Genomic DNA, 16070 nt, shown 5'->3' on the forward strand with positions numbered 1-16070 from the left:
CACATGCTCGCTGGCTTACAGCCTGATGTGAATATGTATTTCAGACATCATCGCCGAGTCTCACCGGGAATTGAGGGTGTCTTCACCCTAGGTTCTGGCCTCTCATTCTCTTCTGGCTGATGGGATCATTTTCATGTCTGTGATGGCTGTATATTAGTTTTGTACCATGCCCCTGGAGGACTATGTATGACTGACACACCCAGCATCATTTTTCACAGTGTTGCCATTAAGCACGGCAGGGAGGGTCATGAATATTCATGAAAGTTTGGATGGACGGGGACTGGTGAGGGGGGTGAGCTTCACAATGTCTCCTGTGTATTGGAGCAGATCACCATATTGTGCTGATGAATTATTGTGGGTTGGATCTCTCCAACGTGATAGCAGTTTGAAGCGGGTTCAGTGATGACCGCTACATTTGACCTTGAATTACATCAACCCTAATCAAAGTCTTGTCCCATAATCGCTGTCTGTATAAATATTGGTGAGTTATAGGCACCCATCTCTGTCTTGTTCTCAACCTTTTAGTGAAGGTCCTGTCCGTTGACACCAGAAACTGAGAACCTTCATGAAGGCACTGCTCAGAATCAGAATCGCTTTGTTCACCCAGCAGAATAAATAAAAAGAGACCTTCTTAGAGATGTTGGTGCTAGAGGATTGGCACAAGACAGGGTCAGAGACTAATGAGGTGGTCTGGCCAAAATTGTCACTTTTTTCTGTCATACATGTGGAAGTGTGGAAGCAAAGAAGCTGTATTAGTTACCATTTTAAAAGTAAATGAACCACTTGTGAAAACTTCCAGTTGAAAAATATAAACCTTGAATTTACTATATTAAAATATTTTCCTCAGAAGTAGAGCTGCCACTAATGATTTTATTATCATATTATTAATCTGTCAGCTATTGTCTCAATTGATTGAATAATCCATTAGTCTATAAAATGTCCATTGCCGTTTTCCAGAGCTCTGAGTGATGCCTTCAAACCCAAAAATACATAGTTAATGATATAAAACAAGGAAAAGCAGCAGATCCTCCCACTGGAGCCGCTGAAGCCAGAGTGTAGTTAGCATTTTAACTTAAACACTGATGGAACGGTTTTTAAAAATGGTTGCCATCATCTAACTCATTGGTAGCCTGAATGTTCAAATGAATAAAACAACATCAAATCAGGTTTTTTCTATATTTTTGTCCTCCTCAGCTACATACAAGAAGGTTGGACTATTAGGAACACCTCTAAATATAATGTAGTACCGTACAACACCGCCTTTAGCTATGACCTCAGTAATGAACATATAATTGGATTTATACATTTATAACAATTTCACCAAAACATTTTGAGCTTCATCATTGTACAGGTGTACCTAATAAGGTGGCCAGTGAGTGTATAGCCTACTATAAATGTACATCATCAAGGACAAATATGCTATCTGGGGAAAAAAAAAACAGTCTTACGCTAATGATAAATAAAGATGTTTAAATCTGGTACAAGAGCAGAAGGATGTTGTGGCACACAGATGGATTGGGCCGGTCTGGGTTGTGCTGATTCGTTCTCCTGGTGCACCTATGAAACATTTTTTTTTTTTCTTCCAGCGCACACCAGTCCGCCTGCACCATTTTCCTCCTCACACTGTGTTTTGAGCGGAAAAGAAATAAATTTGCTCCTATAAAATAGCGGTAACATATGCTCTCCCTCTGACACCGGCCTGAGTTTAATTTGTCCTTAATGTTTTCCACTGCGGCACTTGTTTGACAGCGAGCACGGGCTGCCTTGATTCATGCCTGTCATTGAATTCTCGATGTCCTCATTTGTGAGCTGGTTTTCTAACAAACATTTGTCCAGAATATTATTAATGGGTTTGTGGGGAAGCCGAGCATGAAGCATTTGGTTGTGGAGTGTTGCCATTACACCGGTTCCACAGAAGTTCTTTCAATGATTGAGAATGACTGAATAGTAATCTGAGCACAAACAGAAGAATCTTTTGGCAAGACAAACATAGTAACTTGGAAGTAAACAATTGCTCTGAGATCTGAGATCTGAAAACCTAATGGATTTCTGTCTGAAGTTACAGATCAGCTCCTGCCAAGAAAATTTAAAGTGTCTCAATGACATATTTGTGGTCTGTGGGATGAAATGTTAACACTCTTAACATGCTATTGGAATAATAAGTAGTGAATAATGTCAAATGAATGCCCTTTTCTCTGTAATAATGTGTTTAACCCACAGCTTAAAAATTTTGTAACACTTCTCTACCTGGAAACCTCAGGGCTAATATGGTGCCAAGGGAATAGGCCAGGCTCTGCAGCTTATCCAGATCACTGACCTTTTTGGTAATAAGTCTGTTCCCTCAGCCACAGGGCCAAACGGCTGTCCAGAGTGCTTTTGAGGAGGCTGAATAGACTTTTGGTGCAGGGCTGTGAAATTAAAAATATTAACATTGAATAATTTAGTTCATACATTGCAAGCGACTGCAGTTTTTTCTTGGAGGCAAATCTGTTTTTCAGGCAGTTTCCTTTCCCGAAGCAGCGTTCCTGTGAATCCTTGGCCAGCGAACTGATTTGCATGTCAGCACAAATTCTAACTTGTTTTATTCAAGCAAAGCAAATGTTTGTAATTACTCCTCCACAGACACACATTCATATCTTTCTGTAGTTGTGAGGACACCCTTTGAGATTCTGCATCCCCTAGTCCCTTACCCTAAACTTTTCCATAACAGCTAGATGTCTAACCCCAACCCTAATACCTAACCTGAAACCTAAGGCCAAGTCTTAACTCCCAGAAAGCCTGTTGAAGTTGTAAAGACCTGTGAAGATATGTGCACAACAATGGCACAATGTACACACACTTTTCTTTTCTTTTTTTACTTTGTCTTTGCAGAAGTTATTTAGAAAAAGCTACTGTCCACATCAGTTGTCATTAACTATCAACTTCTTCTTCTCAGATGTTTGTATTCTCTACTGAAATTGCACAACTTCAGCTTTTAGGGCATGAGGGCTTCATTTATGGAACTAAAACTTTTATTTAATAGTAGTTGTTGTGTCATCACTCACCCTGGTACTCAGCAGTACTTTGCTGGGTAAGTGATATTTTTATGACTCGTAATCTTTTACTGATTCCTTTATGCAAAGCCTGTGTATTATGGTAATGATATATCCTCTGCATTATTCATTTTTTGCTAGAGGCAAACATTTACGCTGTATCAGACACTGTCTCATGCAGCAGTTCAGATGTGAAGGAGACAAAAATGCTTACTGTACCAAAATCTCTGATGTAGCTCAGACGCACATTGCTGAATTAAAGAGGAATGCTGAGGAAAATAAACAGATGCCCTGCTTTATTTACCGATTTGTTAACATGACTTTAAACCCCGGTGAGGACAAACTTCCTTAATGAAAGGCCAGTCTGTCAAACCTCTCTTTCAAAATAACTTGCTCAGTTCAGTATTGACCACTGATGTGATGTTGCCTTCCTATGAGAATAAAATTGTGTTATTCGCCTCGACTCGACAAGCATGCAACCACCTACTCAGCCGTTTCCCTTGTTGCTGGATAAACCGTCCGGTCAGTAATTGCAGAATTCATTGTACAGATAAACAATAAAAGGCTTGATTAAAAAAACAAACCATGTCATTTGAGACAATAAAGACAAGAGAACAGAGAAAGGAGGTGTCACCACGGATGTTGAGCTGTATAGTAATTGGTCCTGGGGCTTTTTCACGGTTGGAGGGAAAGAAGATTGCTTCATTAAAGTTCCTCTTCTGATAACCGCAGCAGCCGCTCTGATAGAAGAGATCTCCACTGAACGACAGTGCTGTTAGGAAGAAAGTGCCCATGGGGAATGAACTGGAATGGCAAATAATGCAGATAATGGCTTTATTTGTGCTTGGTGGTATTCACATGCTCCAAAACATACTGATTCACATTCAATTACTGGTTTACTTTCCTGCTTTATTTATCAGCCCCTCGGTGCAATTCTTGGCTCGGGCAGCTATTTACCTGTAAACAGCTGCTGTGTGACAAGCTGCTTTGTGAACACACTGGTTTTGTGCTATTGTTCAAGTGTTTGATGGTTACGATCCTGTTTTCTGGATTTTCCACCGATTTGATCCACTAAATATAACCCAATCTTTTGAGTATTAACTGAAACACACCCCGTGAAGTCATGAAAGGTGGCTGTTTCTCCATTGATAGAGCAGACCCCTGCTGTGTTAGCTTGGGTTCATGTCAGTTACAGTGGAATTCTCCTGTGGACATTTTTTATGGTGGTAAAATAAAAATTCCTAGTAGCATTTCATAAAGCTCCTGTAGTCACTGTCCATCATATTTTCACCCAAAAAATGATACACAGCTCATAAGTAGACCCATCTGTTACAGCAGACATATAAACTAAATTGACCCAGACACATCTTGTGTTTGTCAAATCATTACCAGTATCAGCTGCAAGAGGTGGGGAAAACATTTCTTTGAAAGGGTGTGAATGTCTCTTGACAGTCTTCTGAGAAAAGATGTGGAAAAATGAAGATCCTGCTGTGAATAGAATCTGTTTGTGGAGCTTAACAAGGGAGACACAACTAATGTCTTTGTCAAAGAAACAGCTACAATGACCTGGGTAGTGTATATTGACAAAATATAATCACACAGTCATTTTAAGCACATAAGACTCTTCCTTCTGTTTCTCTGTGGTTTGACACTTGCATTCTTTAATAGTGGTTGCTTATTGAATAAGTTTATTCTGTCAGTCTGTCATTTTTATTTGCTTTTAAAGTGCCCAAAATAATAAATATTGTAAGATTGTCAAACAAATTCCTTCATAAAGACACAAGAAAATCTTTTGTTAAACTCTGTAAATACACTATGATCAGAGCTGGTGAATTTACCTTGTGGTATGAATTCGTCCATGAGAGGCACCTGCCTATCTCATGACGGTGTCTTCAGCTCATATCTGTGGGAACTGGCTCTGGGTGACAATAACCATGAAACAGGTTAGAGATTTTGGAGATTAGCGCAAGTCTCATGCAGCGAGATAAAGTTTATCGTTTGGCATTGGCACCAGTCTGCAGATTGCCCTATCTATGAAATAAGACAATGTGGATAATTAAATGGGCAGAGGACCCCCCCTGGAGTCACATACTGCCACTGTATCATGGGAATAAAAGGTCATTCAGTATACATGTATATGAAAATCATTACTGCCGTCTGTGATTATGGGGCACAGCTTGGATGGTTTTCAGGAGGTGTGAACAAAAGGTACCAATGATGAAGTAGGTCTGTGCTGCAGCGTCCTCTTTGTATTCCACGAAGAAACAGTTTTTGCAGTTCTCATTCTCTGACAACCATCTCAGTGGAGTCTCTGGGTGTCAAAGTGTCCAGACTCTCTCTCTCACTTGTGTGCAGTGATAAGCTCTTTGTTGAGGTGAAGCACTGAAGGTCAATGTTGGATGCAGTTACTCGCTCCCTCTGAGCTACCACAAACACCATTTTATGACTGAATCCTGCTGGTGTTGATACTACAGTTAGTGAATGGTTATTTCCATTAATATAAGAAACTGCGGGGGGGGAACAAACGTCAGAGAGAGACAGCAGTGTGAATCTGCTTCTAAAGACTATTTTGGTGCTCTGTTACAGAGGAAGCAGCCCAGCTGCCAAAGTAGGTTCTTACATGAGTGTAATCTCAGAGGAAAGGGCAGTGGCAGGATTCTCACGGACACCCATACACTAATGTATCCCAGACCCTTGAAACTAATGACCTAAATACTCACTGAATCAAGTAATTTGGCTGACAGTGCAAATATACTATTACTTAAGCAGAGGTTTTTATTACAGCAGCCTAAAACAAAACCCATAAGCAGCACTGTTAACACCAGTTAACGTCACACATTTGTTGAGGTAGATCTGTCTGCCTGGAGAGAACACTGTTCCTCTGAAGACAGAGAAAAAGACAGGAGCGACATGTAATATTTATCTAACTGTCATTCTCAGTTTCTGGGCTGGCTGTTTAGATTCATGTGACTTGGTTCTAAAAAGTTTTGTTGGTTTTACATTGATTCAATAATACTGTTTTTTTTAAGCACCTGTTAGGGGTTTGCAGCTGTGTATGACAAGACAGAACCTCGACATGAGAACAAAAGAGTCTGTTGATTTAACGATACACTTGCAGAATTGAAATTTATTATTACGGAGAGCATAATATTCTGCATATCTATTGACCTATCTATTAATTCCTGATATTAACCGTGCATCAGTTAAAGCCTGCTGACTGGGTTCTTATGCTAAATTCACTGATGCTGTGAATCTGCAGATGACTTGACATGACTCAACTCATGGAGCAGCCACTCCGCTAATGGCTGCAACAAAGTGCCACAGAAACACCTGAGCAGATGGGGGAGAAGGTCTCCAAGCAACAGCCATTGGTGGCATGCACGTTCAACTATGGAGTAAAACTTTATCTGCAGCACTTGTGTGGTTGTCAGATCCCCTACGGCAGCCGCTCTGTTGAGCTAGGACCTCTGCCTGCTCATCTCGATCTTTCTATCATGTCTAATTTATTATCACTGCTGCAAACTCATGGGCCTCAAAGGAAGTGAATATCTGTTCCTATTGCAGATGTTTGAAATGGGAATAGATGGCTCTCTTTCACTGTGCTGTCAGGGAAGCCTTTGAATAGCTTGACAGTAATGGAAGTTATACCTTGAGGTGTGTGCAACACACAAATCCAAGCACAAGTTTCACAGGGGAGAGAGAGCCTTCAGGATAGAAAATAACCTGTCTGTATGGTTCTCTCAGCAGAAGCAAATGAAATGCAGAAAGTCATGTTTAGACAGCTGGACAGTGGTCAGGCTCCCTCATCAGCCACATTTGAAAAGATACACACCATCTGTCGGTCTATCACTCAGATTCACACTGCCTAATTACAAGCAAAAAGCTTGTAATCAAAAGCCACATTGACTCATAAGTAAAGGTGAACACACTAGTTTATATGATGCATCATCTGGCCACATCAGAAGCTGAATGTTTAAGGTTCTTCTGAACAGCACCACCCAAACATGGAGTGGGAAGTCTGCTGCCAGATAACGGTGCACACGTGCAGATCATGTTTTGCTTGTTTGCAGTGACTTGTGTAAATTTGTGAAGAATGAAAAAAGAGTGTGAAAACACTGATGGTGTTGTTTGCATAAAAAGTGCCATAAATAGTTATGACATGAGTTTGAGGAGTCATCGATTTCATGTAAAAATGTCTTTCTGACAGCAGTACAGTTCATGTGTTGGACTAATGGATATCTGTATTACTGATAGATGGCTTTTATAGTTTTTGTGGTTATTGTTTTTTCATGGTTAAAATTAAACTTCCTACACATTAATGAAAGTAAAATGGAGTGTGTGTTTGGAAGTCCCAGTGGCTTTTTGCGACAGTGATCTTGGTAAAAAACTTAGGACTGTTATTTAACCGTGCCCTTAAAATAGGTCAATTAAGTGGTCAAAGCGAGGCTATTTCAGCTGTGATTATTAGCAATTGTCAAGTACTTTCTAGCATTCAATGACTTTGAAAAGGCAATTCATGCATTTATCAACTCAAGGATTGACTAGAGTAATGCTCTGTATGTTGGGATCTCTCGAGCAGCCTTGTCTTGTCTTCACTTGGTCCAAAATGCAGCTGCTTGTCTTTTGACAAATGCACGTAAACATGAGCACACAACCCTTATTCTGGTCTCCCTTCATTGGCTTTCTGTTCATCACAGGATTCATTTCAAGCTTTTATTATTTGTTTGTAAAGCACTGCATGGTTTGGCACCCTTGTACAAATGGAAAGTCTCAGAGCTCTTACATCAACACACACCAGGTAGCTCTCTTGGATCTTTTAACCAGTTGCTTTTAGAGGCACAGTACCTAGCTAGGTCCAGACTTGAACATTGTGGTGACCAGCCTTTTGGCATGGCGGCTCCAAGATTGTGGAACAGCCTTCCACCAGACATTCAGTCTGGCCATCTTTCGTTATCTTCTTAAAACCTATTTATTTAGGAAGGTGTTTATCACTGGCACAAACTAGGGCATTTGTTTGCCCTTCTAGTATCTTATTGTGTTTTTTTTTGTTGTTGTTTTTGTTTTGTTTTGTTTTTTATTTGGTGATTTGCCTTTTTATTTTGTTTAGAGTTACTTTTTTGTTGCTCCTGATTTAATTTAATGGACGGAGCTTTGCTGATCTAACATCTTGTTTCAAAACCCTTCCACTTTCAGTCAAGGCAGAACAGATATATGGAAATCCTCTGCTCGAATTTAGCTCTGTTAAACAACACGTCACAAAAATGTAGGCACAGCTGGATATGAGTAGCAGTTCATGTGGTTTGTCCTTGCTTTATATTGTTATGACAGGCTTTCCAGGCACATGTAACTGCTGGCTATCATATGTCCACAAATCTCTGTGTGTCTATATATCCTTGAATTTTGAAATCGTTTCCTGCAGTTCTTTCAGATGTTGCTCTCTCACTGACCAAAATGCAACACTGTTTGTTTGGATGACAAACAAAACCTGTAATTTGGGGTTATTTGGTGCCACTCTGTCATTTTTTGTTGACACACTTGCCACAACAAAAGAAGCTGATCATGTAAATATTTTTTATGTAAATAAACCTTCCATAACATGTTTAACATGAGCATGTTTTTAAAACAATAGATGTGTTTGGTGTATAAGAAGCCATCTCCATGCGAATCTTCAATCACTGCAGTTAAGTATTAGGGTTTACAAGCACAAATGGCCAGTATTTGCCCCCTTCCTGTGCACTCCCGGTGTTCAGCATTTGCTTTTGTTATTTTTATCTCGACTCTCATAAAAAAAAAAAATCCCAGATTTTCTTTGTGCTTGAAACAACAGAAACCCTTATCGACAGTGTGTTCTGAAGTCCCCAGAGAAGAAGTAATCATCATTAGCTAATTAAAGAAGGCTTAAGAGAGGGGCAGTGTGTGAAAGAGTGGCGAAGTAGATTAGTGGAAATTTGCATGTGTTGACACTGAAGGAGGAAAGAAATGTCTCATTTCTATTTATGGAGAATGATCTATTGTCTGGGGCATGCTTGGAGCCAGATGCTGTGCTAACAGTTTGCTGTCTGAGGCCATTACACAGTCGCTTTTAGGAACTCTGCCTCAGATTATTGTTGTATGTCTGAGTAAAATGAACAGTGATATCACAGCCGTGAGTGAAAGCAAACCCGATGTGCTGGGATGTTCACATACACACATTTGTGAGCACATTTGCCAGCAGTGAAGGGCTGGCCTTAAAGACCATCTCTGGTAATTACATGAAATCGGAGGGAGCCTTCATTGTCCTGGGCTTTATGATCTGAGCATTGTCTCGATCTCTGCCAGCCCGGGTCTTACCACAAACAACAGTGGGGGGAGGGAGCTCTTAATATGGGAATGGCATTAATTACTGTGCCTATACAACAGATGTGACCTTCAGCCTCCGCTCAGCAGAAACACTCATCTCATGGAAAAAAAATAGGCTCAAGTATGAAATCATTTTGCAGATGTTGGCCTAGACATACCTTTTTATGCTCAAGCTCTTGTCTTATTATATATAAGTTTCTTTCAGTTCACTTATGAGAACTGCTTCAGTGGCTCAACTCGCAGTAGCAGGTAATCTCATCTTGTAATAAAAATTTTGAAAGGTAATTTTAATGCTCCTAAAATGGCCTCGGACTAAAAACCCTCAAGCTGCCACAGATTCTGCATTCCCCAAATCTCTGTCGTTCACTTGTCATGAACTAGTGTTTAGTGACTGACTGGCTCTTCCCCTCAAGCCTCTGTCATCACGCTGGCATCGTAAAACACCACACTGTCAATTCCAGTGCACTGTGCTGATGAACATATTAACACATCTTTTGTTTCAATTTTCTAGTGCTGGCCCCAAAGGAGACAATATCTACGAGTGGAGGTCGACCATCTTGGGACCCCCGGGCTCCGTGTATGAGGGAGGGGTCTTCTTCCTGGACATCGCCTTCACACCCGACTACCCCTTCAAACCCCCAAAGGTCAGCAGCCAGTATTTGTTACTGATAAAATATTTTTCGAGTAGCTGACCAAGTGCTGACTTGTGGAGAAGAACACGAGTACCCCCTCTGTGTAGGGCCCTCACACTGATAGCTTATACTGCTGGGATGACTGTGTGCTGATGACCTGCTTTTGTTTAAGATCAGCATATTGTTATAGGAGGAAAAATTCAGTGTGTATAGAACTCACCAAGTGCAAGTGTATTTATACAAAAATAGCCCAGAGTAATGTTATTGTTTAGGGCTGGATATTGATACTGATCTCTCAAATCTATTTGAATTTGATTCATGATTAATTTACTTCAGATGTTGCATAAAGTGCTTTTCAGAATTTTGGGAACTTAAAAATTTGTCTACATTCAACAACTGAGTAGCACTCTTTCTTCCTTTTCATGTTAAGTTCATATTATACACTAAATTGTAAACACATTTCCTGGTACCAGTGTTGTGAAACAAGGATTTATTTTCCTTGGCAAATATAAAACTACTGTAATGCACTTTTATTTATTTTTTTTAGGTACATGAGCAAAACACAACACAGTAATAATAAAAACCCTGCACCATCATTCTGCATCATTTCAAAAATAAATGCTCTCCCATACAGCTACATAGAAGATGCTTCATCTAAGTCCAGATGTCCACTTTAAAGATCAGTTTTAGCAAAGATGGGGCAGAAGCTGCTGATTCATCTGTGTTGGCATCAGCCTGGTATCTGCAGACAGCTGCTAGCTAGCGTTACCTCCCCGACAGGAAGAGACTGAATAAAGTAGAATCTACACAATATTGACTCAACACAGCTTCATGTCTTGTAGCCAGAGATAATGTTTCTTCAACAAAACAAACCCAGAGCTCAGATCAGTGCGAGTCTTATTTCAGTCTCTCACTCTTGTCAACAGGATCTCTGCTACAAGTTAGCCACAGTCAGCTAACCATCCTGAGTCATGACAACGTGCAAGTGTGACGTGTTTCCAGACCGTCATGACTCAACACGACTAATACAGCCAGCTGTCATCTACATTACTTTATACTGTAACTCAAAATAACCCTTTTTGCACATTGTAACAACTCACTTTCCATCAGGAAGACATTTTACACTCCATGCAGTCGGAACTGAATCATTTAGAAAGTAATACAGGTAACATTTAGCACAGTTGTGCATGTTTACTGAGAAAATGCAAATATACAGTATCTCTGGATATCAAGAATTGACAATTGGATCGCAGTTAATCTGACGATCAGTGTTTCTATTCTCCCCTTTTATTGTTATCATTCTGATTGTTATTATTACTTAGATTTTTTTAAGCAAGTAGATGAATTGATCGATGAACAGATGTGGTAAAGACTTTGAAAAATGAAGCACCAGCTGAAGGAAACTAGGACAATAGTTGGGGTTGTAGACCATCACTGCTGCGGCTTTTTGTCTCAGCTGCTTCCCAGCTTGATGTGTACATTTCCACTATTGTGATTCGAGCGTGAAGTCAGGGTCGTGCTGAATCCCGACCTGCTTAGTAGCCAGCCAGTTGAAGTTCTCCTCTCGTGTTCTCTGCAGAGCACTTTACTGATGTTGAGTCAATGTCATTTTTTTAAACCCACTGACTGTCAGGGCCAATCTTCCTTTAGTTTGCAGTGCACTCGATTACCCTTTCATTTGGCCTTCTCTCTCTCTCTCTCTCTCTCTGTTGTGCACACCCCTCCCTGTGCTCCCCCTCTCCTCTCCCTCTTTCTCAGTCTTTGTGCTGTGTAACCACCAGCTCTGTGTTTGACAGCAGATTCTGACAAATCCACAGGCTGCACCCCAGCGTTCTGTAGCCACACAGGCTTGAGTGTTTCCGCCTCCTTCCAAAACCCCCTACCCCTTAACACACTGTGATCTGCAGCCAACCACCCCACCCTGCGCACATACACACATCCCCAAACCCTTCAGCCCGTAGCTGCATAGAGTCCCTCAAATGCTTCAGTGAAGCTCAGTTGTTGAATGTGATCAGACCTCAGGCTGGACTGGCTTTCTAAAATCTCAAAGAAGAGAAACAAGAGCCTGCTCACTCTGTCTGACAAGTACCCCAGGTGGATGTGTTTCTGTTTCTGAGCCAGGGCCAGGAGAAGAGCCCTGTGTCTGCAGAGGGGGGTGGTGGGGGGTGCAAGGGTTGGTTATTGTCGTTCAGTGGAGATCTCTTCTATCAGAGCGGCTGCTGCGTTTATCAGAAGAGGCTCATTAGACTTTTCCTTTGGGAGGTCAGGGTCAGCAGGGCCAGATGTTGGCTGATTGGCGCAGCGGGACGAATCGCTGTGTCAGGACCAGCCAGATGTCAGGCTCAAATCTGAGCTGAGACCCCTGCGGTAGGGTGTCGGGGGTGTCTGGGAGGAGCACAGTTAGTCTGTGGGTTGCCTTTTGAAGCTGCTCACCGTGACAAGCAAAGGAATTATTTTACACTGGGGTGCTAGAGTCCAAAAAGAAAACTGTCATTTGATGCTGCCCTCTGTTGGTCAGTGTGATTCAGTGAAACATGGTGAGAATTGCTAAATGATGGCTTACTCTGACAAGGTGAAGGAAATGTTGTTTTCAGACCATCACAAGCCCATAAAATAAAATCACTCACTGCCTGAAATCAAACACTGTGCTGTATGTCTGTAGCTGCTGTGACAAATGGTGAATATCCCTCAGTGGACACATCAAGCAGACATGTTATACTAGTGATGCAACAGTGTTAATGAATAAAAGGAGAAAAGAGAGGTGAAGGGCCCACAGCAGCTCTCAGCAGTCCTCAATGTCTCACCTATTGTTACTCCCAGTTAGAACAAGCTTCTCAATCTGGCAGGCAAATAGAAAACTGCCTTTCTTTAAGGGCTTAAAATTCATCTCCCTGAGCCACAAATGATGCCAGCTGTGCTTTTTACCTCATTTACTGCTAACATGCGTGGGTCTGAGGTTTCAGCAAGTCATTTATAGCAGCTTCTCTGAGCTGTTTTCTCTGCAGTTTGCTGTTTTTCTGTGGTCAAACAAGTGTAACAGGACTACTGGATTAAAACCATAAAGCAGCGGTTCTGGCCAGTGAACACATCACTCTCAGTTAAAATAATTTAAAGCCTGTTTGTTGTAAGTTGCTCTGAAAAGAACATAATCAAATGACCAAAATAATTATTTGATTATAAAGCATCAAGTGTGAGATTATAATTTATTTAGGACTGCAGCTGATTATTTTCTCTGATTACTCCCTCAGCTAATCTATTGATTGTTTAGGTTCTGATTTATTAACAACTCTTGAATATATTTGAAACTACAACTACAACACAAGTTTCGTCAGAGGTTGATAGAATGATGAAGCTCTAAACTTGCTTCTGAGTCTGTTTTCAGTCCACCAGCCTATGTACAAGATGGAGACACATCTAATTGTCACTGATTCATGGTTAATCGGGTTATACGAAGGCCTATTCATATTTAATTTATGCAGTACAATATAGTCAGTTACTGGGGTACTTGGATTACTGTTTTCCACTATTTCTGACCTTTCATACATTAAACACTTAGTTGAATCATGAAGGAAAAAATTGATAGTTGCAGCCTTTTTAACTGGAGTTTCTATTTACTGATCTGCTGTGTGATATTTTGGTGTGTGTGCGTGTGCGTGTGTGTGTGCCCGCGTGGTCAGGTAACCTTTCGTACGAGGATCTATCACTGCAACATCAACAGTCAGGGGGTGATCTGTCTGGACATCCTGAAGGACAACTGGAGCCCGGCCCTCACCATCTCCAAGGTGCTGCTGTCCATCTGCTCCCTGCTCACAGACTGTAACCCAGGTACGACGCACAACCACCTGACCTCGTTCACTTGATGGTATTTACAGTCACTGAAGAAAGTACTGTATTCAAACCCCTGCACTTGTTGCACACTTAAAGATTTCATTTTAAACAGATAAAACAGCATCAATCTGCATAATGGAAAAATGAAAATGTTTTTGAAATGTTTGCCTGTTAATGAAAAACCAGAATCCAGTGCACATGAGAGTGAGTCAAGTAAGAAGGTGCTGGACTGGCTGAGTAAGAAGGAAGTGAGAGCGGTAGTTTTCTTATTCTGTTTTGAATGTGATTTTTATTTTTACTCAAGGCCAAATCTGAAGCTGAGGCACAGTCGGGACTATTAATGGTGTGTTAAATAAGCCATGACCAGTTCAGACTCTCATTGTTTCCCACTGCGGTCGAACACTGACACATCTCTGGCACAGTCGGTGGCTTCAAGTTGTAAATAATAAAACATTTAACATTTCAGTGCAGAGAAGACACCCACAGTGACTGGTGAACAAAAACCTAATATTATCATGAAGGATGCTGTAAAAAAATAACAATACCGATTTGTCATTTACTTTTTTTTGACTTGAGAACAAGTTGTCGTGCATCGCTGCTCACTCCTGAAGCACAGTCCTCTGTCATAAACAGGTGTGAGGAGGAAAATAAGTAAAAACGGCAATAAATATCAGAGTAGTTGGGTCAGTGGTCCACCTTTAAATATGTAAAATGGCTATTGTGTGTTGTCTCACCAACACACAATAGCAAATTCAGCATGATAATGTGAGCATGATGGGAGTCAACAGTAGAGAGAACTAACCGGATGGTTTTTTGTGTTTGTGCGGCTTCTCTCCTTCAGTCACTGAACAGTCTTTGTTGCTCCTGGGGGTATTTCTTTACTGTTAATATGATTAAGTGGTCACTGATACAGCTAAATTTGAGACCATATAATCAGGTCTGCTGAAGGTCACCATAATACAATGAAAGATACATTTATCCCCGGGTAAAACTCGTCACAATCAAACGTCGATCAGCCGCAGTGAAACCAAATTACATTTGGATGGAGAAATGTCACAAGTCATTGTTTTAGTTTTTTTACACGCTTATAAAACTTGCTATTATAAAATGCTTGAATTTGATCATGTGATGGGATTTGTTTGGAGATGTTTCAGGATCTGGTTGCACCCCCTCACAATCCATGCAGTTACACCTGCCTTAACTTGTTTTTCTTATCCAGATACAGATCACGTTTTAATGCCAGGTGCCAGGAGTCAAATCACAAGAGTGCCACCCATTTAAACAGTTTGTTTACACCTGGCATATGTCTGAATATTTGATCTGCGTAGGTTGTTAATGCAACAGGTAAATTCACACACTGTGATTGGAATGTGATCAGAAATTAAAATGTATTTTCTATTTATTTCACTTTTACTTAACCAGGGAGATAAATCCTACTGAGGTTAACAGTCTATTACCAGGAAGCCTTGGTACCACAGCAGCATTAAGAAGCTGCCAACAATAAAACTCACATACTGTACAACATTAAATCCATACAAATCTCTGGTACACTACCAAAAGTTCATATGTTTAGCTAAGAACAAAAACAAGAATAGTGGTTGATCGTTGATGGGTTTTTCAGTGGCCAACCTTTATAGAGCGGTGATGGCTGATACATAATGCTAATATTATGTTGGTTTTTTTTTTCTTCTTGCTTCAGATAAAATACAACTATTTAATAATAGCAAAGACACATTTGCTGAACTTAAATGAGCATTTATTTAAGACTAACGAACTACAAAAGTTATTTGAATCATTTCAAGTGTTTGAAAATAAAAAATGAGCATAGTCTGTTTCCCAGTTTGCATCACACTGCACCTCCACCCCCCAAAAAACACTGACAAGGTTGCCTGCAGATACAGTATGTCTGCTGACATTATGTTAATCATCCTCATGAGTGCAGACCTAAAAATACTAAATATCAGTCCGATTATCAGTCAGCCAACCACTAAACAAGAAGAATCATCATACACTAGTGAGTTAACAGTCATCCATTATCTGTACTGCTCATCCTGAAGAGGGTTGCAGGGAGGCTGGAGCCAATCCCAGCTGACACTGGGTGAAAGGCGGGATACACCCATCACAAGTCTGTCACCATGTAACCCAGTGAGTTGACAATAATTTTGTCAGTGATACCAGAGGTGTTCATTTGATTTCCCTTTGCAAATTATTACAAGTTGCTGGAGACGTGCCACTGTCT

The 16070-nt window shown here is 40.7% G+C and overlaps 1 protein-coding gene across 3 annotated transcripts in view; it reads left to right on the forward strand.

Annotated features, from left to right (window-relative positions):
• Positions 1 to 16070, forward strand: part of ube2e2 (ubiquitin-conjugating enzyme E2E 2) — a 24310-nt gene that overhangs the window by 6936 nt on the left and 1304 nt on the right. For all 3 annotated transcript variants that reach the window (XM_020609707.1, XM_020609706.1, XM_020609708.1), the window contains exons 4-5: positions 9883 to 10015; positions 13681 to 13828. In XM_020609707.1, the coding sequence (XP_020465363.1) occupies positions 9883 to 10015; positions 13681 to 13828 (281 nt within the window). The remainder of the gene's footprint in view (positions 1 to 9882; positions 10016 to 13680; positions 13829 to 16070) is intronic.

This window comes from Monopterus albus, unplaced genomic scaffold, assembly GCF_001952655.1.
Source record: "Monopterus albus unplaced genomic scaffold, M_albus_1.0 scaffold101.1, whole genome shotgun sequence".
Lineage (NCBI taxonomy): Eukaryota > Metazoa > Chordata > Actinopteri > Synbranchiformes > Synbranchidae > Monopterus > Monopterus albus.